General features: G+C 44.9%; 1 protein-coding gene across 1 annotated transcript in view; it reads left to right on the forward strand.

The window, feature by feature from the left end:
• Positions 1–23,129, forward strand: part of LOC310779500 (uncharacterized protein) — a gene marked incomplete at both ends in the record, with an annotated part of 79,647 nt that overhangs the window by 41,534 nt on the left and 14,984 nt on the right. The window contains 18 exons of the mRNA XM_083640031.1: positions 4,445–4,602; positions 5,674–7,987; positions 9,516–9,577; positions 12,121–12,159; positions 12,261–12,461; positions 12,549–12,727; positions 13,270–13,544; positions 13,654–13,794; positions 15,325–15,414; positions 15,528–16,605; positions 17,450–17,650; positions 18,632–18,672; positions 19,691–19,831; positions 20,185–20,313; positions 20,604–20,642; positions 21,535–21,669; positions 21,995–22,121; positions 22,484–22,654. Coding sequence (XP_083496157.1) covers positions 4,445–4,602; positions 5,674–7,987; positions 9,516–9,577; positions 12,121–12,159; positions 12,261–12,461; positions 12,549–12,727; positions 13,270–13,544; positions 13,654–13,794; positions 15,325–15,414; positions 15,528–16,605; positions 17,450–17,650; positions 18,632–18,672; positions 19,691–19,831; positions 20,185–20,313; positions 20,604–20,642; positions 21,535–21,669; positions 21,995–22,121; positions 22,484–22,654 — 5,521 coding nt within the window. The remainder of the gene's footprint in view (positions 1–4,444; positions 4,603–5,673; positions 7,988–9,515; positions 9,578–12,120; positions 12,160–12,260; positions 12,462–12,548; positions 12,728–13,269; positions 13,545–13,653; positions 13,795–15,324; positions 15,415–15,527; positions 16,606–17,449; positions 17,651–18,631; positions 18,673–19,690; positions 19,832–20,184; positions 20,314–20,603; positions 20,643–21,534; positions 21,670–21,994; positions 22,122–22,483; positions 22,655–23,129) is intronic.

Raw genomic sequence — 23,129 nt, forward strand, 5'->3', positions numbered from 1 at the left:
CTCAAATATGCGATCGGCAATTTTTTTTATATATATATATATATATATTTTTTTTAATAAAAAAAAGCCCTATCACTAATCAGGCTTTCCAACAATATAAAATACAATGCCAATTGGTATTATTAAAGGGGAGAAATAATCAACCTAAAATAACTTTTCCAAACTGTCTTTGAGGAGTTTATATATCGGTGATCGGTCGATGATCGGTTGGGCAGATATTTCCCATAGGCAATCGGTGATCGGTGCACCCCTACTTACCGGCATTGTCCGCTCCGCTCAGTTTACAGTGAGCTACAGTTGTGAAGTTAGTAATTATCGCCATAGAATGGAGGCTAATGGTACAGCTGTTAAAAATCTGCCAAAACGGCACTACTTTCCAAACATGGCCGCCGACCTCTTTTCCTTCCAAAAAGACATTTTGGATTAACATTTCATCGGGTGGTGAGTACCCGAAGCACAGCATGTATTTTGGCGCCGTGAGATGAGATGTGTGTTTTGGCAGATTTTTAACAGCTGTACCATTAGCCTCCATTCTATGGTGATAATTACTAGGGGTGGGGGAAAAAATCGATTCACTTAAGTATTGCGATTTTTAATGTCACGATTTTTTGAATCGATCTTTTATTCCAGAATCGATCATCGCAATTTTTTTTGTTTTTTGTTTTGTTTTGGGTGCCCGCAGTCAGGCCACTCACTGAACAGCAGGCCAGGCGCCGCCTACTGGTTTACTAGTGGTTTTATTACTTTATTAGTTAGTCTGAACTCTGAAGTAATAATTACACTTCAGGAAGTGGGTGCATCTCATTGTAAAATTGGACTTGGCCCAAATTGGGCTTCAAACGGACAAATTTCACACGCGTTGGCCCATATCGGCCTGGCCTGCTTGGTATCTAATGCCCGGCCTGAATTATGATCCCAGTCCGCCCCTGTTTTTAACTATATCGCCCAGCCCTACTCATGATATAATATACAGTCTCTAGTAGGGCTGGCACGGATCACGGATAATCCGTGACCCGTACGGATCAGCCCCCACGGTTCGGAACGCGGTTCGGAACGTCAATGGTCCGCGGACCCCCCCCCCCCCCCCCCTTTCGTTTCATTTAACGTTTAACGTTAGTGTATGAGAACGCCCAGCGCAGCCAGACACAGACAGGCATAATCATGGCAAGCACAAGTGAGCTTCCTCATCCCTTGTCGCTGCTGTAAAGTATGTCTGAAGGCTGTGGCTAGTGGCTACTAAAGACAGCGTCACACAAACTTATTTCAACACCTCTGAAAAAGCACAGGAATGCGATCAGCGTGTTGCGCGCTGAACAAGATAACGAGAGCCACAACACACACACACACACACACACACGCGCGCACATGTTTCACAAACACATTATCACCGGACGGTGAAATGTTGCCTTAGGACACATAACAACAAAACAACACGTGGGGCCACTGAGTAGCTTAACGTAGCATCAACGTTATATTTCCAGACTGACCTGCGGTCTGGTCTGTAGGTCTGTACCCGTGTCATGTGACTGGTGCAAGCAACAGCCACAAAGTTAGGCATAGCAGTGCCACCTAAAACAGGAAGTTGGGTCGTTCTGCCTTCAGAGTAAAAGCATACATTGTGTCACTTATGAGAAAAAAATATTTTTTGAGCTGTGCAGGGCAACAAATGGTTAGAGAATTATAATAGTATTAAAAAAATCTAATCGAAAATCTAATTTTGAGAGAAAAAATCTGATATATATTTTTTTTTGCTGATCCGAAAAATCCGTGATCCGTGGCTCAAAATCCGTCACGCGATCCGATCCGTGGGTTTTCTGATCCGTGCCAGCCCTAGTCTCTAGTGTATGATTAAACTTTTCCCATGTTCTAATCTAGTGTAAAAAAGCAAACAAACTGAAAAAAGAAAAGAAAAAAAGAAACATAAATCGTAATATCGAATCGCAATAATCGTAGAATCGCAATACTTAAGAATCGCAATATATATCGAATCGCACCCAAGTATCGTGATAGTATCGAATCGGGAGATAAGTGAATCGCCACAGCCCTAATAATTACTAGGAGTGTCAAAAATAATCGATTATAAGATGCATCGCGATGCGGACGTGCACGATTCTGCATCGATTCACAAATGTCAAAAATCGATTTTATTATTATTATTATTATTATTTATTTATTTTTATAATCGAATAAAATATAATGGTAGTACATGCAGTTGTTTATTTGGATCATAATACAATGCAATTCCAAATGCACTTTTATTTTAAAAGTAGCCACACAGTGAGAAAAAAGAAAGTGAGAAAAAATAAATCATGTATTGGGAAAAAAAGTGATGCATCGATTGAAGATGCATCGATAATCGTAATCGAATCGAATCGTAGCCCTCTGAATTGTAATCGAATCGTGAGGCCAGTGAAGATTCACAACCCTAATAATTACTAACTTCACGACTGTAGCTCACTGTAAACTGAGTGGACAGTGCCGGATAGGCATGGTGTATCTTGGTTATGTGGGGGGATGTGGCAAATGAGCTAAACTTCCAAAAAAGTGGTGTATCCCTTTAAACCAACATTTGTTCCAAAAGGAAATAAAATCAATACGTGAATCAAAATGCCGCGGAAACATTAGCTAATCAACACAGAGCTGCAAAGATCAGCTCATGGGATAATTTCCCCGGTATGACGATGTTAAGTTGCCCAGCTGGAGCAGCCTGGGGTCTGGCTGCTAGGAGCTGAGATGACCGGATGGCCCCTGTTCCTCCTGATCTCCGACAACGAAAATCAGATTTCCATACAGGCACCATTTTGATAAACTGACCTCATAGTGAGAAGAATCTACATGGTTACTTTTGGCGAGACAAAAATGAATAGAACTTAAAGTGCCATATTTACAGAGCTAGAGAGCATTGTTGACTAGGGGTGGGAATCGCTGAGTAGCTCACGATACGATATCGTCACGATACTTGGCCTTATAACGATATTATCACGATACAGCGATACTGTGATAATCGATATATTGGAAGACGATACATCACGATACCTGTGTAACTGAAGAGAAAAAAATACCCCTAAAAGGCAAGAAGCAGGTATTATGTATTTATTAGCAGAATTGACATGAACTCTCTCAGAGTTCACTCACTCACTCATACCATTTTCGATACCACGGAGGAAAAGTTACACATTAAGTCTTTTTATTATTATTATTAAAACAAGAAAACCTATATAACCTACCTACCTATATAATTTCTAAAAGTAGATATTAATGATCAAACATTTCCATTCATGTAGCCTACAGTATTTATGTTTTTGTTTAAACTACAAACATAAATAAACGTCAACTTGAAACTATGTTTGAACTACCACACACAGCATAATATTTTAGCCTGTTTATTAAAAAAAAAAAAATTTTTTTTTTAAAAATAAATAAACATATCGATACTTGGTGCCAGTGTATCGATAACGTATCGCAAGTGGAAATATCGCGATACCGTGAGTATCGATATTTTGTCCCACCCCTATTGTTGACTGTATATACCGTAAACACTACGCACTGTGTGCAAAGTTAGCACCAGCAGCAGCCGCATCAAAAAGTTCAGAGGGGTGGGGACCAGGGGGGCCCCGACCCCCTCTTTGGGAACCTCTATCTCATTGTTTGGCCCCCACCAAAGGGAGGACTATGGCTCGGTCTCCAGCTGTCCGTTAGTCACACTGTAACGTTACCTTTGTGCCGCTAGGGGGCGGCATTGACAATGAAGGGGACTGACCCAAGGGTAGAACTACTGTTGTTCATCACTGGTGGGGGACAATATGTTTACTATTTTGCTTGTTTGAAAATTTTAACCCCACAATTTTTTGGGGAAACTTGTGTTTGGTTGATCATATCTCTGCTGAATGTATCCTTAGCATTGTATCATGTCTCATGTCTCAATGGAAAACCTGTTCAGTGTTCCATTTCCCTTTACAACGATGTCTCATACATTTGTAAGGATCCTGCATGTGTGGGATGAGCAGCACAGCTGATTATGCGAGTAGAGAGCCAAAGTCAAACGTGCCAAATTTCCCTGGGGGGGTTGGATGATTGAACTCTCCAACAAATAAGACATATTGGCAATTTGACGCTTTATTTGTTGAACTCAGTCAGGAGCCTCAGTAGTGGGTGGAAGAAGAACCACACGCAGACACAACAGCCTGGCACCACCTTCTCATGCTGGTGGTCACCAGCCCGGGCACACGTGGCCGTGGGATGGCAGACGCCATGGAGAACGCTATGCTGATTGCTGCGTAGATCAAGTAACTGCTTTTGGTGGTGGCAGTATCATGGTGTGGGGCGGCATCTTCTTCATCACTGGCAAAACAAGGCTTGTCACCATTGAAGGCTATCCCAACGCAGTAAGATATCCGGATGAGATTCTTCAGCCACTGGTGATCCCCCGTATCTCCACAATCAGGGACCTAACTCCATCCTCCAAGATGACAACGCTTGCCTCCACAGACCCAGGGTTATCACAGACTACGTGCACAATGTGGAGTGGAGAGAATGGAATGGCCTGCCAACAGCCCAGACCTCAACCCAATTGAACCCCTGTGGGATCAGCTTGGGCGTGCTGTACGTGCTCGAGTGACCAACGGCACAACCACATTGGTTGACCTGTGACGAATCCTGGTCGAGGAATGGAATGCCATCCCACAGCAACATGTGATCAGGCTGGTGACCAGCATGAGGAGGTGCCAGGCTGTTGTGGCTGCGTATGGTTCTTGCATCCGCTACGGAGGCTGCTGACTGTAAAAAAATGGCCAGTGTATGTCTTTGTTCTTGTTACAGATAGCGGGTTCAATCGTCCAATAATACCGCAAACAACTCAAAACATCTGGCACATTTGACTTTGGCTCTAGCGACATAATCAGCTGTGCTGCTCATCCCACAAATGCAGGATCCTTACAAATGAGGCAGTGCTGTAAATGGAAATGAACAGGCCTTCCAGTAAGATAGGATACAATGCTGAGACTGGGTACAGTAGTAACAGCAGAGATGTGACCAAGCAAAGACAAATTTGCAAACTTGTTTTCAGGGGTTTATATCAAATATGGTCAAAGGTCGATATACCGCCCAGCCCTAGTATCACATTATAAATGAGCATCACAATAGTGAATCCATCTTAATACAATGTCTAATCTCTAACAAAATAAATCGTTATACTGTTTCAGTGGAAAACCAAGTGCAATCTGTAACACAATCTGTCTTGTCATTTCATATATTAAATATTTAGCACAATGTTTTCAGAATTGTCTGAATCTTTCTGAATGTTAAAATGTGTCATTTTGAAACTGAGCGGTTGAGAAATGTAAACATTTTGAATGTGCGTTGTCTGCTTTTGCTTGTAACGATCTTACTAATTTCACCAGAGATGAGCGGACGTCAGTAAGATTGTCTTTTTTTTCTTTATGCTTTTTGTTCAACCGCATTGACCGATTGTTTCTTCTCTGTACCTGTGCTGTCGAGGCGTTTGCCTGCGGTGTTCTTTCTTGCCAGCGGAAAGCAGGAAGTGTGTGTGTGTCAGATATGAAGGACCAGGCTGGATCTATCCAAACCCTCCCATATGATGAATGTATTCCTCTGAGATGCTGAGATCCAGTCCCATTCAATAATCCTTGTTTTGTGTTCTGCTACATTTTTCAGCTTTGCGTTGCTATTGGAGCGTTCCGCCTCGTCCCCTGCCCTCGGGCCCCTAACGAGCCCCCTGTTTGGAGGGCTCCCAGGGAGCTCGCTCCTGATTGGCCAGCAGGCTGCCTCCTTGCAGCTAGCTCAGATCAAAGCCCAGCTAGCCCTGACGCAGATAAGCAACACAATCGCATTTGGAAACCGAGCCGCTGCGCTGACCGCCAACACCAACACCCCTACTCCCTTTATCTCCACAACACCCCCATCCCCTACTGCTGCAGCCATCAATCTCATTAACCTTCTGAAGGTTGCAAACACCATGTCCCATCCCATGTATAACCCCTATACCTCGGGAACCCAAAGACCCACCCAGGGGCAGTATGGACTCTCACGTACCCAGGGAGGGATGGACCCTTTACGGGTATCTTCTCACCTGGGCCCTGGGTCTAGCCTCAGTTCTTCCGGAGCTTCCTCTGGGACTCACACCGGCTCTGGGGGAATGCTCTCGTCAATGCTGCCCCCATTGATGAGCTATGAGCCTGGACAGAGTAGGCCCATGCACAACACTGATATAGAGGGCACCATCGACATGCAGATCAGCAGAGCCAGAGAAGAGGTAAGGCTCCTAAGCCAAACGATGCAGCAGAGACCGCAGCAACCAACAGGCCCGGTCCCTCCCCTAAGTAACCATCCAAGGGATGAGATGGTCTCCTCAGGTGCGGGAATGAGGGCAGATTATTCTGTGTCTTCGCCCTCCGGTTCCCTTGGGCATTTGGTCGGACGCTCAGACAAGCAAAGTGGCAGTAGCTCGGCAGACTGGTTGTCGTTGAGCTACCAGAGACCCACTGCTGATGCCTCTTCTGATTTTTATCCATCATCATCTTCATCCTATTCATCCTCTGCTCAAAACATGCCCTCCAGAGGATTAGGAGATTATCCAGTGTCCAACAACCCTGCAACTGGTGCCGAAACTAGCCGACCAAGATACACCGCAGAATCTGCCTCTAACATCCTTTTGCACTTTGGACTCAACAAGGAAGACTTGGAACACCTCAGCTCCTTACCTGAGGACCAGATCACCCCTGGCAATTTGCCGTTCATCCTACGTCAAATCCGCATCCAGAAGGACAACTGGTCTGGAACTGAGGATCAAATGGACCACCATCAACACAGTGGAGGCATGAACAGATCGGACTTTTTCGGTAGTTCTGTAGGGGCGGCGATACGACAGGAAGAAACATCACCTACTATTCGCCAGCAGAGTAAAGTTATTGACTATGGACATACTGGTAAATATACTGGAGGGCGTGGGGATGAGATCAGTGGGAAGAGCAGTAGCGTCGGAGGCGGAGCTAGCAGTGGTGGAAGTGGCAGCTTTTTCAACATGGACAGTTACGCTAGTAGCAGCCACAGCCTAGAGCCGCTGCTGAAAAAAACGGGATTGCTGAAAAGTGGCGCATTGGGTTCTTCCCGTGAGCAGAGTTCTGTTACCGGTCTCGGCTCTTCTTACAGTTCAATGCTGAGCTCTGCACCTCCCCCTAGCCAAGTCCCAACCAAACGGTCTCAGAGACAAGACCAGACCTTGCAGCCGATGCAGAGTCCCATCTCACTTCTGAAGAAAGACACAGACAAGAGAGGCCTCGACTCCGAAGCCTCCAAACCCATTCCGGTGAGGGAACCAGCAAAGGCCCGCCAACGCTCCACTCTGGTCCGTGGTGTGAACCCTAACCGACCCGGCCTTGTGGTCCTTGGTAGCAGCGATGGCGAAGCAGCTCAGGGTCAACGGTCAACAGTTGGAAGAACTGAAGAAAGAAATCGGAAGGAAAAGAAGCAGCAATTGCAGCAACAGCAGTTGCAGATGCAGCAGACACCGATGCAAATGCAGCAGACACCGATGCAAATGCAGCAGACACCGATGCAAATGCAGCAGACACCGATGCAAATGCAGCAGACACCGATGCAAATGCAGCAGATGCAGCAGATACAGATGCAGATGCAGCAGACGTCATGGCCGCCACCTTTCCCTCCAATGCAAACTGCTCCCCCTCCCCACATCCACAACGTCTCCGATACGTCTTACAACATGCCACCTCCGGGGTTTATCCCCGGCGGTCCTCCCATGGTTAATCGTTCACCTCCACCAATCCCAGGGCTCATGAACCTGGACCTCATGTGTGCGACCGCGCCGCATTCCAGCAAGCAGCCGCTGGCAAAGGTTACCGCCGGCAAGAGGTTGCCAACGCCGTCCATGATGACCGACTACACGGCGGCCACACCCAGAATCTTTCCACATACCTGTTCTCTGTGTAACAAAGAATGTGCTCAGATGAAGGTGAGTGGAAGACCATGCTCCGTTATCTCTCCCTCTAGGAGTTTGTGCAGCGTTTACTTTAATGTGACCCATTTTTTGTTTTCAAACACTAGTCATTACAATAATTGGGGCGAGCTGTGGGTTTTTGAAAAAAGAAAAGAAAAAAAGATTGCAAACTCCTGGAGAGATTGTTTAACTGATTGGTAAATGTCATACCAGACTGATGTACTGCAATCAAAATTCTTGTACCCAATTGTTTCTGTAAAGCCAACCATGGCTGACTTTGTCATCATCTGTAATTTGGAGATACAATTATGATTTGTGTGTAATTTGCGACAGCAGCAGGCATGTGTTTTTTTGAGTGAGTTGACACCTGTGAAGCTGCTGACAGATAAATGACACAAACGGGACGGGAGAACCTCGTCTTTATTGGTCGCATGCATGTGTAGTTTTTATTAGTCACATGCATGTGTAGTCTTTAGACCGTTGAGGATCAATGAATGACTAATGTGTGTCAGCCATTGCCGGACTCACAGCGAGTGTTATTTCTAACAACTTTTATGTAAAAAAAAAAAAAAAAAAAGAAGAGAAAAGCCACCAACTTCTGAGTCAGTTGTCGGAACATGGCACCAAAAGCTTGAAGACAGACGAGGAACATGGCACCAAAAGCTTGAAGACAGACGAGGAACATGGCACCAGGAGCTTGAAGACAGACGAGGAACATGGCACCAAAAGCTTGAAGACAGACGAGGAACATGCCACCAAAAGCTTGAAGACAGACGAGGAACATGCCACCAAAAGCTTGAAGACAGACGAGGAACATGGCACCAGGAGCTTGAAGACAGACGAGGAAGATGCGACGGAACTGAAGAATTACTTTGTCAGAGGTTGATGGAAGGGGGCTGTTTGCATTTTCTTTCATTTTGGAATACTATCCCAGATGTTTTAAAAGGTTTAATTTATCGTCATATTATTCTTGATAGTTTTTTTGTTTAAACATATAGTGAATGTAGGATTTGTGTATCAGATCATAACACATTACCAACTCTCATCCCATTGCATCCCCAATATTGTCTGCTGCGCTTGTTTTGTCCTGATCCTCCATCTGTCAACTCTGCTGAGCTTCACCAAACCTCACGCAGCTTCACAACAAGACACTGACTGAAGAACCGCCCATTACACAGGCAAGAGCCCGAGAAGAAGACCTTTTTTTGTCTCTGTCTCTATTAGACCATTCACTTTATATTTGCAAGATCAGAGAAACAGCATTTGGCACTTTAAGGACTATCTTTTTATTTTTATTTTTTATGCACAACGGACAAGAGCCCAGCAGTGAGGAACAGAGGAAGAAGACCCGAGGAACTTTTCAAGACTTGCTTGATGTTGAATAAAAGACAATTGTAAACAAAGATAACCACAGCAGTGGTGGTTGTGATAACGAAGGTGATGGTGGTAGTGATGATGGTTACCATAGGGATGAGGGTTACCATAGTGATGACGGTTACCATAACACCTGTCTAAATGCTGTGTGTGTTGTTTTGACTACTAGGATTGGATCTCCCACCAGAACACCAGCCTTCACCTTGAGAACTGCAAATTCCTCCGACAACAGTCAGTCCCACACCCCCCCCACACCCCCCAGTTTACACTTAAAAGCCAGGGGTTCATTTGGGTTTTTCTCTTGAGAGCCAAAGGGAACAAAGTGAAAAACATCTCTGCATACTCGAAGCTTGGATGCAACAAATTGTATTATCCACAACCAGTGATTATTTATTGTTTTTATTCATTTTCTACTACCTTTCTATCCCTAATGGCCCTATTAGTCTTTTGAGGGAGGTTTTTGAGGTGGTTTTCATGAGCCCCTTGTTTTTGGGTGTGAAAATGTTCCCTGTATACTGTGGCTTGTGTATTGTTTTAATGGCATGTTGGATAGGTAATACCAGAGCCTTATAATAGAAGAGTTCCGACATCTCCATCCACTCCAATGGACCAGTTTTTTTCCAGGAAGTAGAAAGTGGAACTCTTGAGTAAAAAAAGCAGCACTGTCGAGTTGCAGCAAAATAGACAGTTTGTGTTGTACTTTGAAAGGGTTTTTCATTCCTTGAATCAAATTGTACATATATCAGCTTTATTTTAGCATGCAAAAGTAGCGCGAGACCGATTCCTGGCTGTTCATTGGCTAATGAGTCTCGCATTTTGGTCTTCCGCTGACGCCACTCTCTCTAGAGGACACTAGGTAATACTAGTTACCTATCCAACCTACAACCTAAGTTTCCAGAAACTTAAATTGAAGTCGTTAATAACTACTTTGTGCATGACACACGTACGTTTTTCCAACAATTGTTTAGATACAGATTATTTCACTTAGAATTCACTTCATCACAATTCCAGTGGGTCAAGTTTACAAACTTTACATACACGAGGTTGACTGTGCCTTTTAAATAGATCGGAACATTCCAGAAAATTACGTCATGGCTTTAGAAGCGTTTTTTTCGATGACGACATTTGAGTCCATTTGAGGCGGACCTGTGGAGTTTGAATGATTATTAGGGTTATCCCCCACCCCTAATGAGTTTGATTAGGGGTCAACCCTAACCCTAGAGATGAGCCTATTTTTGCGAACACCAGCAAAGGACCCTGTGAAGATGCTGCAGGAAATGGGTACAAAAGTCTCTATATCCACAGTAAAAGCAGTCCAACCTATTCATCACCTGAAAGGCCCCTCTCCAAGGAAATGGCCGCTGGTCCAAAACCGCCATAAAAAAGCCGCGACTACGGTTTGCAAAGGACAAAGATATGACTTGGGGAGAAATCTCTGGGCTGATGAAACCAAAATGTCACCGTTTGGCCATAATGACCATCGTTTTGTTTGGAGGAAAAGGGGGGAGGGGCTCGCAAGCCGAAGAACATCGTCCCAACTGTGAAGCACGGGGGTGGGAGCAGGAAGGGACTCTGGTGCACTTCACAAAATAGACACGTTCATGAACACTAACCGAACCCTGACCCTGATGCTTCCGCAGGTGCCTCGATTGACTCAAATTATGTCAATTAGCCAGAAGCCTTTAAAGCAGGGATACTCAACTTGCTTTGCCCAGGGGGCCACTTTCGTGAAATGATAGAAGGCCAGGGGCCAGTTAATAAACAAACACTATACATTTTTCTGTAGCGGATTGTAGGTTTTTGGGGTGTCAGCTCAGCCGGAGTTTAGTCTGACAATGTTGTGCACACCGGATAGTTAGGTTAAGTTAGTTAGGTTAAGTACATACATAAGTGCCTGGGTAGCGAGCAGACCGCACTATTTGACAATTTAGCAGCTAAATCATAGATTATTGAAAGATATTCCATATTCCAGGCTGAAATGCTATAACAGAAGTGGAGTATTGGCCAGAATTTGGACACTTATTCATTGGGTATCTTGTATGTTGCGTTCAGGTGCACTGTAAAAATTATAAGGGGTTTTGCAATTCATCGCGGGCCGCAAGTTGAGTATCACTGCTTTAAAGCCATGACATCATTTTCTGGAATTTTCCAAGCCGTATACAGATTCAGATTCAGATACTTCAGACACGGTCAACTTGGCGTCAAACTGGGGGTTTCCTTTATATAGGAACCCCACACCAAAAACAATATCCTGGTCGCTGAAGTGGGGCCTCCTCTGGTCGTTCATAGCGCCTGTTCGGAGGGAGGGGAACTCATTGGAATAGCATGATTATCCCACGTGCTATGTCCTACCGGTGAAGCTTCCCCTGTCAGGTGAAAAGAAGCGGCTGGCTACTGCCCATGTCTTGGAGGAAGCATGGAGCCAGTTTCGTCTCTCCCCAGATCGGCAGAGGGTGGAGCAGCAACCAGGATAAATAAATTGAATTAGCACTAATGGGGGATAAAAATGGGATAAAAAAATCAAAGTCAACTTAATGCAACTAAAGTCAATTCCAATTCCATTGGAATTGTGATATAGTGAATTACAAATGAAATCATCTGCAAACAATTGTAAAAATGTAATTACTTGTGCCATGTAGAAACCGACGTGCCAAACTATAGTTTAACATGAAAAATCTGGCTGATTAAAAAGAGTTTGAATTACTAACACCTACAGTAAGTCTATGCACAGTAAACCTCAGACTTCACTGTAAATGTTTGTTTCCCCCCTCCAGATACCCAGACTGGGATGGTGAGATAGCACACGTGTCCAGGTGAATTTCTCAGACACAAAACGATCAAATCTATTTTCTAATGTCTAGTCAGCTGATTTCAGCTAATTTCCCCTTCATCACTCCATCCTTCTCTCCTCCAGGACTCTCTCCAGTTCTTCAGGTAGAGACGGCCAGAGTTCACAGCAACGGCGCCAGAAACCCAGACATGGAAGCGGCTCCCACACCCGCTCCCGCTCCCGCTCGCCCAGTCCACGACGTCGCCGTGGCTCAGCGGGGAGGAGGGAGAGGGAGACCCACCAGGCCCACTCACAATCTCCACACAGCTCCAGACACAGTCGCAGGTCAGTGGGATACAGATGATATAGAGCTGGTCATTCCTGAGTATTCCAGAGTTCCTTGTGAGATATTGAACTGTATAATTTGTCCAGGTCCCGGTCTCACTCGCACTCCCCGCAGCGTGACCCTCCCTCCTCCTCCTCCTCCTCTCACCGGCGTCGCTCTCGCTCCAGGAGCCCCGAGAGACAGTCGTCACCAGGAAGATCAACCAGCCACCAACAGAACAGCAGCAGCGCTGAGAGACTGGTCAAGAAAGCGTTGGAAACACAATGTGAGAGAAATCAGACTTTTAAATGCATTTCCATGTATATACTTAAGAAATAGCTCACGACAGGCTGTGGTATTATGCTCATTATCGTGCTTTAGCAATGAGCATATACCACTGTGGCGTCGCCGCTATGACAACCAGTTGTATGTGGCGGGCACATTGACCGGGTACTATTTGCGGTGGAAAACCAACAGCTATGCTACCAAAAGTGTAGATAATATGTGGTACTATTGCGGTCGAAAAATGCCGTAATAAAATTTGGGTGGAAAGCTTGTGAAATTGTGATGGTCAAGTAAGCGTCTCATTTGCGATGACTACAGCGGAATAAAATGGCGCTGATATCAGCATTTATTTTTCTGCTCGAGGATATGTATTGTCACATTTTTGAATTGCAATATATTGAATTCCGCTACTTCATCCCCATCCTTATTAAGTGACTTAATTCGATACAAATGTCACATGAGCGTCTTCTGGTCTTTGTCCCTCTAGCTGTCCACTCCCTGTCACACCAGACTGACCTGATCTTCTCGTCTTTGTCCCTCTAGCTGTCCACTCCCTGTCACACCAGACTGACCTGGAGGCCATGGTGAAATCTCTGGCTCATGCCCTAATGTCCGAGCGAGCCAAGGTGAAGTCGTCGTCGTCCTCCTCTAAAGGAGAAAAACGCTCCTCGTCTCCTGCAGCAGGAAGGAGACCCTCGTCTGCTGCCTCCTCCTCATCTTCATCAGCAAGGAAGAAGGTGGCGAGTAAATTGTCATCAGAAGGAAAGTCTAGCTTGGGGAAGAGCGCCACAGACAGGAGTGCCTCAATAAAGGCTAAGGTAGTGTGTGTGTGTGTGTGTGTGTGTTAAATAATGTAGCTAGCTGGTGAAATTTGACAATAACCAGTCCCCCCTCTCCTCTCCTCTCTCTCTCTCTCTCCATGTACAGCCCACTAGACGCTCTACCCAGGGCACAGGCTTGGTGATGCTGCAGGGGATACCTGATTGTGTGACTCACAGACAAGTGATCGATGCCGTGGAGCTATTTGGCAAAACCACCACGGTTTTACTGCTAAGGAACCGGCGAAGTGTGAGTGTCAATCCACCATCCATCAACTCTTCATCTTTCTTAAAGGAGGGTTTCACAAAAAAGTGTTCCCTAGCCCCCCCCTCAACATTTGCCATTTAAAGCCCGCCTCCAGTCAGTGTCTCTACCCGTTTAATGATTAATGGGCGCTGGTTAATAGTCGTACGTAATCTGATTCCGTGTTAGAGCGGCTGGTGTAGCTCATGCAAATAGTGTAACTTCGACTATTTGCGTAAGCGACACCAGCCGCTGTGTATGAAACGGTATTCACGGACGTTCCTCTGCAGTTTAGCTGCAGGGGATAGCCGCATTAGCTTGCAGATTTATCAACAACCAGGCAACGGATTTCGAAACGGATTGCACCATTGAAATCAGTGTGGCTTGTACTTGCTAACCAGCTAGCTCAGAGGGCGTTCTGAGCCCGACATAGCTTAAGATAAGATATTACTTTGTCAGACAGAGTCCGAAATTTGTCTTGCATCCTCAGACACTTGTTTCTCATTGATACATACAACAGTGCAAAACGACAACCAACACCATCCTCAAAGTGCATAGTAGACAAAACAAAACAATAACAAAAGACATGAATAAGGAAAGTGGCTGCAGCGCTTCCTTAGTCCCTATCTAGAGCCTCTAGCCTGATTCAACAGCTTGACAGCCTGGGGCACAAATGAGTTCCTCAGTCTGTTTAAGCGAGCCCGTGGGACTCTGAATCTTCTATTTGAAGGCAACAGCTCAAATTCATTAAAAAGAATGTGCGTTGGGTCAGATATTATCCTACGTGCTAGAGACAAGATTCTATGTCTGGGGGCTTCCTGAAAGCTTAGTACAGTAGGCAGTACAACAGTACGAGCGTAGTAGCTAACAGCTAGCTAGTTACCATGCTAGCTTGTCCTGAGTCGGAATCTAATTGTCATAGGTGTAACTATAGTTCCACTAATAGTCCTATGCAACAATTACATATTAGCAAATAACAAAAAAAAATAGCTTGAGCACAAGATTCAGTTATTTGTCAAAATTCTTTTGGAGAACAGTGTGGCGAATCAACAATCAATCAGAAAAATATGAAATATCTTAAAAATGACAAAATACACTGGAGGGGGTCTTTAATGGACTGTTTTAAATCAGGGTGTCTGCAGGGTCTTAAAAAATAGTAAAAGGTAATAAATGTAGTGAAAATGAAAGCCATTAAAAAGTATTGATCACCGTTTTATGAGGTTTTCAATTTTGTAGCTATTTTTTCAATGTGAATCGCCAAATTTTGTCCAAAGAGTTTTGTGCTAAAAGTTTAGTTTTAGTTTTGCAATCTCAAAATCAATGTATAGTAACAATACAATTAAAGGTGTCACTGATGTGACAAAAGTGGCGTTAAAAGTCTTAAAATCTATTGAAAAGATCTTGAAGGGGAATTTAACTTAACTTCAAGATTCCTGCATATACGCTGTAAATGTAGTCAGCGGAAGGTCCCGACAGTTATAGTAATACGTGTGTGTGTGTGTGTGTGTGTGTGTGTGTGTGTGTGTGTGTGTGTAGGCCACTGTGTGTTTTGAGAGAAAGGAAGATGCCAAGGCTTTTACCAGCTGCAAGAATTTAACCATTCAAGGATTTCCAGTCACTATTAAGGTAAAACAGTCACACACTACTTGCTGGCTGGCTGGCAAATGTACACATTAACATCCGTTTGATTCAAAATGTTCCAAATAATCCAAACTAAATCTCTGTTGATTTGACTACAGGAGAACTATTCTGGCCACACCGCCGTGGGGTGGAAACCCACAACCAGCAGCAGCAGCAGCACTAAAAAGACCCTGCTTCCTACGCCTCAAAATATAAAGCCGCTGTACGTGCTTCCTCTGCCTACAAATATAAAGCCTCTGATGTCTTTAGCCACTGGCCTGGAAACGCCTCCACTGCCCGCGGCCAAACACACGACCAATCAGAAGATTTCTGCCAAAGCCTCAACTAAAGGTGGGGCATCTCTCACTAAAGCAAAAGTCTTAGTGTCCAAAGCCAAAACCACCACAAACAAGCAGACGTCCAAAACAGGCAAGGTGGCTGCAAAGGGAGCTGCTACAAAAGTAAAGACGAAAGGAACAGCTGCTAAGACCAAGAGCTTGGCATCCAATCCCAAGACTCCAGAAAGTCAGCCTCATGTCCCTGATCCTAAACCAGAAACGGCGGAGAATCCGAAATCGAAAACCAAGGGGAACGATTCTCCGGTGGTGACGAAGGCTTGTGAAGACGCACCCTCTGCTGTTGAAGTTACAGACGTGATGGCTGCTGAAACGAAGCCTGAACTTGACCAAGCTGGAGTTGAGGCAATAGAGTTACAGGAAGCCAAACCTATCAAGACAGAATTAGGAGAAACTGGAGTTGAGGTCATGGAAATAGGAAGTGGTCTTAAGGGCGCAGGAGCAGAATTGAAAAGTGCTGAAATTACACCTGAAATGCCAGCAGACAAATCCAAAGACAGTCAACCCCGAACCACCAAATCAAACATCTCTCCACCTGACTGCCCCACACCTCTGCCCACGGCCACACAAAGTAAACCCGGAAGTTTGGACATCAAGCCTCAGATCCCCCAAACCGCTACCAAAAGCCCTGAAACTAACGTCAAAGCTTCAGCCCCCAAGGCACTGCAGAACGTCTTACCAAAATCGGACTCTGCAGTAAAAATGCCGGAGAAGAAAAGGGAGTCTTTGGAAAGCGAGCAGCGAGGAACGGGGAGCCCGGCCGAAGCAGCTGTGGAGGAAATGCCACAAGAGTCGAGTGATAAGGGGTTGAAGTTGGAGGCAACAACAACACCGCAGAAAGGTACGTTTTACTGTGCGTTCACACCAAGGCGAAAAAAAGTGTGAGTGAGTGAATCTTTATTTTATTATTATTCATCAAGTTGTTATTATTCATCAAGTTGAAAAATGTAAACTCGAGCAAGCGGGCGATGAGGCGAAAATCGTTTCATTTGGGGCAGGAAAACTTGTGTCACTCGCCTCATTCGCACCACCCTGGGCAAAATCACATCCACTCGTCTATTTGCATTGACTTTGTATGCAATCTCATCACGCAAATGCCCAGGTGTGTGAATGCCCACTCTATCCGTTTGATGGGCGGATGTAGGGAGGGGTAGATGGTGAAGTACATTGCATTGAAAGCATCTGAATGTGACGTATTTGTATTTAATTGTTGTCGTCGTCCCTGCCCCTCACATTTCTAGGCTGCTAAAAATAATCATAACTAGGAGGAAACAAACAATAGCCATTTGGTGTAATTTGCTCATTCCTGCTATTTTTTGGGAAAACTGATGAAGCAAAAGTAAAATGGCGTAGTACAACTATGATTAGTTATGTAATCTAAGAAACACAGGCGCCGTGGCTGTCTGGAGTGGGGAAATATTCCAATGAACATTGCGATATTCAATATTCGAATATCGGCCCAAGCCTAGGTATATGTGATGTTTGTGTAAAATGTACATATACAGTAATGTCATTTCTTTTTCCTTTTGAATGATGTATTTCCACACTATTATCTTATGTACTTTTGTAATTTCATCGTGTTAAATATAATTATATTATATTGTATGATAAAGAAAAGTCTTCTCCTGGCTCCTAGCTTTCAAAATCCCTTCCTTAAATCTCCTTAAATTCACTCTGGTTTGAAGATGCGGCGACAGCGAGGGACTCTGAAATGGAAGCTGAATCGACGGCGGTCACCTCCAACACCGTGGACAAAGAAGTACCGCAGAGCGCCACCAAGACCCCGGTGGACGACCAGCAACCACTAGCGCCCACATCTGCTTCAGATGCTGTTACCACGGCAACAGCATTGAAGAAAACATCTCTGCATCTAATAAGGCCAATAAGTAAGAGATTAGAGAGGCGGAGTTTGCATGTGTGCGCGCTTATGCATTGGGCCGATATTGACTATTTTCTCGTGCAAAGTATATAACAAATTAGGGGTGTCTCCAACTAAGAATTTACATCGTCGAATCGGATCGTTCCATTCTCGTCCATCGTTGACTGATCGTCGAATCATGTCCATCCCCCCATTGATCCATATTCTCATTTGCGAGATTGGCAATGTAAACATACGGTATACATTGCCACTCTCTCACTCTCAAAGACTTTGCACACAGAGTCCGTTTTTGCGTCCGAAATTGACGCACGGGGAAAAAAAAGAAGAATACGACCTCAACCGAGTCCGACAATTACATCCGTCATTTAAGTTTTCGGACGAGGTTCGATTTTCTGCGTTTTTCCGCATCCATGAAAAGCGTTTTGCCAGTTGTTTGACCCCCCAGAGCCGCCGTAGTGTTGCTATTCACAATGAAAAATGCCGTCTGGTAAGTTACGGTAATTCACTTCGTCTCCCTGCAGCACAAAGCATTTTATGACAAAGCAGGAATACAGAGATTTGGAATTAAAAGACAGAATGTGCAGAATAATTGCAGACCAGCTTGGAATGCGGGACTGTGTGTGTGTGTGTTTGTGTGTGTGTGCGCGCGCGCGCGCGCGCGTGTGTGTGTGTGTGTTTGGGGGGGGGGGGGGGGGGGTGTGTGTGAGAGAGAGAGAGAGAGAGCCACACAGACACACTGCCAGCCGCTGTTCTGGATCAATAGGATCGCGGAAATTCGCAACGAATATTGGATAATTAACGCATCGGACTCAGTGTGCAAGGTATCTGTGCGTGACGTTTTTTTCTCCGGATGACGGATTAAAAAAAACGCAGCGAACAATTCGGACTCTGTGTGTAAAGACCTTCACTCTATGACTCTCTCCCTCTTCCTCGATGACTCTCTCCCGTTATGACTCTCACTCTCTGCCGCTCTGTGTCTGTTTCACAGAATGTGCCAGTAGGGAGTCCTGGAATATCCTGCAGCGTCAGGTAGGTTTCCTCACATCACCTGCATACGTCTATAAACTGATCTTCATACATCTGTAATGTGCAGCACGTCTGTCTGCGTGCTGTGGCTTTGACTCGATTCGGACGGCTCTCCGTCTGTGAAAGGAGCGGTCAGCCTCAGGATAGATAGATAGATACTTTATTGATCCTTTGCGGGAAATTAATGTGTCACGTAATGCAGCTACATTCAACATGTCAGGGGAAAAACAAGAAAAACATGAGGACATTAAAACATGTAGCAAGGCACACAAAAAGTACTAAGAAAAAAAGGTGCAGCAATAATAATGTTAATAATAATACTAAAATGCAAAAATGTTTGCATAAAGTGACTTAATAATAATAATAATGATTGGATTTATATAGCGCCTTTCCTAAGGCTCAAAGCGCTTCACAGAATCATTATTCGTTCATACCATTCGTACCGGTGGTTCTAAAGCGTGGCAGCCACACATTGGCGCTCAACGGCCCCTCCGACCACCATCAATCATGTCTACATTCATACCAATCATACCATTCATGTCTACATTCATACCAATCATACGAGGCAAGGAGGGTTAAGTGTCTTGCCCAAGGACACAACGACAGCAGCTCATACAGTTAGCGACTTAACAGTATCTAGATAAAGAACAGGCACCGCTGGCCAGCAAGATAAAAATACAATATAATATACAATATAAGCAGCAAAACACACACACACACACACAGTAAAAACATACCCCGGTATATTGCACAAATATCTAAAGTGCAGGGAAGTGCATATACAGTATGCACATCATATAGAGACATTATTTGATGTGTTGATTAAACAACCTGATGGCAGCTAACCAGAAGGACTTCCTGTAACGTTCAGTCCTGCACTTGGGTGGGATCAGCCTACGACTGAAGGTGCTCAGCCCAATGTGACTGGGTGGGATCAGCCTACGACTGAAGGTGCTCAGCCCAATGTGACTGGAATGGGGTTTTATGGGGTTTTGTCTTTCTCTGTCTCTTGTTTTCCCAGTTCAACAAGAGGCACATGATGATCTCCCACTTGCCGCGGAGCTCTGACGACTACACAGAGGACGACATCGCCGACCTGCTGAAGCCCTTTGGATTTGTGAATCAGCGAGACCGAATCTTCGTTGTGCCTCAAGAGTGCCTGGTAGGGACCAGTTTGTGTTTCATGAATCCCCCACTGTCTGATGCAGAGTTTTTGTGTTTTGTTGTGGTCATGAAAGGATCTGCCACACAACCGAGAATCGATGCTAAACATGCAGCCCATTCAAGGAAGATGTGGTTATTTATGATCAGGGGTTCGCTGCATGTTTAGAAACGGCTATAAAGTGTTCGAAAACAAGTGACTCAGTTGAAGAAGAAGAAAACGAGACCAGATCTTCTATTGATCCCGTGTTGAATTGGTTTGACAATAATATAGTGATGTTCAAAAATTTGACACTTAATGCCTTTATAAAAGATTAATCTGGTTTATGTGGCGGTCTTTTTTTCTTCTTCCAGGCCGTCGTTGGAATGCCGTCGCCTGCAGAGCTGATGGACTTGCTGCAGCATTGTAAGAACAGTCCTCTGGGGTTCAAAGGGTCAACACTCGGCTTACACGTAGTGGACGAATACATTGATATGTCAGTGGTAAGTACACACACACACACACACACACACACACACACACACACACACACACAATATATATTGCAATACATGTCAGGTGGGGACTGGGTTCATGTGACTTGTTTTAGTTTCTTGAGACGAAGGATGGGCATTTCAAGCAAAAATGCTATTCCCCCCCACAACACACACACACACACACACACACACACACACACACACACACACACACACACAATATGACTTTTAATGATTGAATATTCATTGAAGGAATATTCCACTCAACACTGTCTGCTCTGATGTGTCTGTTTCAGGGTGGCTTTTATAGATTTCTGATGGACCTGAGCGGTCTCGTAAGTAACACACACACACACACACACACACACACCACACCCTCTCACACAAATCTCTTCTCACTAGTTTAAAGGGACGGCATGTGATTTTTACTAAACTAAACTTCTAAACTAAACAAAAAGAGTCTATGAAATACATAGGCACTAGGGAGGTTAATGATTATTCTTAGTTGATTAATTGCCATTAGGACCATCACCGATTAATTAACTGATTAACCGGGAGTGAGCGGACACACACACACACACACACACACACACACACACACACACACACAGAGCACTGGAGTGAGCTGAACTGTCACGGTAGATTTCATAAGTTCCCATTTCCAGTGGAGCGAGCGGGTCATCAAGATGAATTCAATAAATAACAAACTAATGTATAATGTGATGCCGTTCTCAAATGCAGCTCCAGTAGCCTGCATTGTCAAATCAATGTTGTACCCGACGTTGCAGTGCGAGGCTGCTGAGGATTTGCTTTATGGTGGAAGGACATGATGCAGATAAACGTGGTGGACTGTGAAGTTTCCTGAGCTACTAAACTACTTTGAGAACCATGCTGTCGTGTCCCCCCCAAAGCACAAGATCGCAATTTTGTTTTTCTAACTACCTAAATGTCAACTTTTCTCAAACCGCAATATAATTTGCAAAGTTGTAAAGTTGTATGTGATTTTTCTGTTAAAATTGCAGGAAGTGTCAAAAATTGCAAGTTGAGGTACCCGTTTTGCCATTTTTGCAGAGAAATCACAGGAATTTTGACAAATCCCAAGCCCCCGCAAATATTGTGCAGAGTGGATTCAATTTGCATTAATTATCACAATCGCAATTTCCTGGAGGGACTCATCTTCCTGTTTACTTCCTGGTGTGGGACCTTTCTTCCTGTCTTCTCCTCTAGTCTTCAGCTGAGATCAGAGCTACGTCCATGCGAGTGGTGGGTGTTCAGAACGTTTTGTCGGGTGAAGCCGAGCACCTCAGGGCGGCACTGTCAAAGATGGGAGGCGTCAAGAACTACCTGCCTCTGTTGAACAAGGTACACACACACACACACACACACACACACACACAGCGTACAATTGCTCAACTTCGGCCTCGCCCGCAGCTCGGCTGCTGCGTGGCCACGCCTGCACTATTGGGATGGTACAATTGCTTCACTGATGACATCACTCACTGATGACATCCCAACTGCTCTTATGACATCACACTGATGATGTCACAATGCCTATGACATCAGTGCGCTGCGCGCATAATCATTCTGCACTAAATGGTTAATCTAGAGGACAGTGAAAATAATCATTGGGCGCGGCCGACCCAATCATTTACTTGTGTGTGTGTGTGTGTGTGTGTGTGTGTTCCAGGTGTATGTAGAGTTTGAGTCTGTGGAGGATGCAGACCGGCTCGGGGTTTGGTTCAGCCACCTGCAGCAGCTCCCCGGCTACCAAGTCATCAGGCTGCACGTTCCACAAGGCTCCTGCACAGCACACGGTAAGCACGTCCAAGTGAAGAAAAATAAACTCTTAACAATTTCACACGGAAGATGTAAAATGTTCTCTTTTAGTTGAGGAAAACCAATCGTAAAAATGATTTGATATTCCAAAAACGTAGGCGTAACTTAACGTAGTGTATCAGCGTAAGAACTCTCATGCGTCTGCTGGTGTTGAGGTTTACTTCCAGGGAACAATATTGAAGAGATTTGACAAATTTCTGCTGTTTTTAATCAGCCTTTTCAATTAATACCCATACTTTGTAGAGAAAAAACAAACAAATTGATAGCCCAGCTAGTGTGCCTCTGTTTCATCGCTGTTCAGATATAATTAAAGGAGACTCGTTGCTTGCTTTATCTACAGCTCCAAAACTTCCTCTGAACGCTCTGCCGGACCACAAGGAAGCCGTCACCGGGTCAACCGTCCCGTCAACGGGCGTCGCCGTTCCACCCGGGTCCGTTCCGCCGTTCTACGTGACACTGAGAGCTGCTCCCTTCTTCTTTGCCACGGCTTCTCCTTGGTTCAACATCCCAGGTGAGGTTTCCATTATCTTACATTATAACATCTGACTAGTTTCAGTCTCTGGGAATTGAAATGACTAGTGCAGTGCCCGTGCCCCCTCCCCCCCATTCAGGTCCCCCTAAGCGCACTCCCCAAGTTTGAACTCGATCCACCAAAGGGTTCTGGAGATCGGCGAAGGACAGACACAGACGGTCCCAGATAAGATAGTGCAGTGCTCCTTCCCCAGTTTGAAGTCGATCGGACGGACAGAGATACCGTGTGAAAGCCGTGATCTTATTGGTCGAATGGCACAAAATTCAACAGTGCAATTTCTCGGGTTCCCAGCAGCACGTGTGAGCATGTCTGGTGTCATCACTGTCGATTGAGCTGCCTGTCAACTTGCTGCAAACTAAATTACTGACAGCATTTTTTTTATCCACCTTATTTCTAGCGGCCATGATGCCTCTGGGTTTTTCTTCCGGTGTGATCCTCCCAGCCTTGTTGCTGA

The sequence above is a fragment of the Poromitra crassiceps genome (assembly GCF_964638095.1).
Source record: "Poromitra crassiceps genome assembly, chromosome: 7".
In the NCBI taxonomy this organism is placed as follows: Eukaryota; Metazoa; Chordata; class Actinopteri; order Beryciformes; family Melamphaidae; genus Poromitra; species Poromitra crassiceps.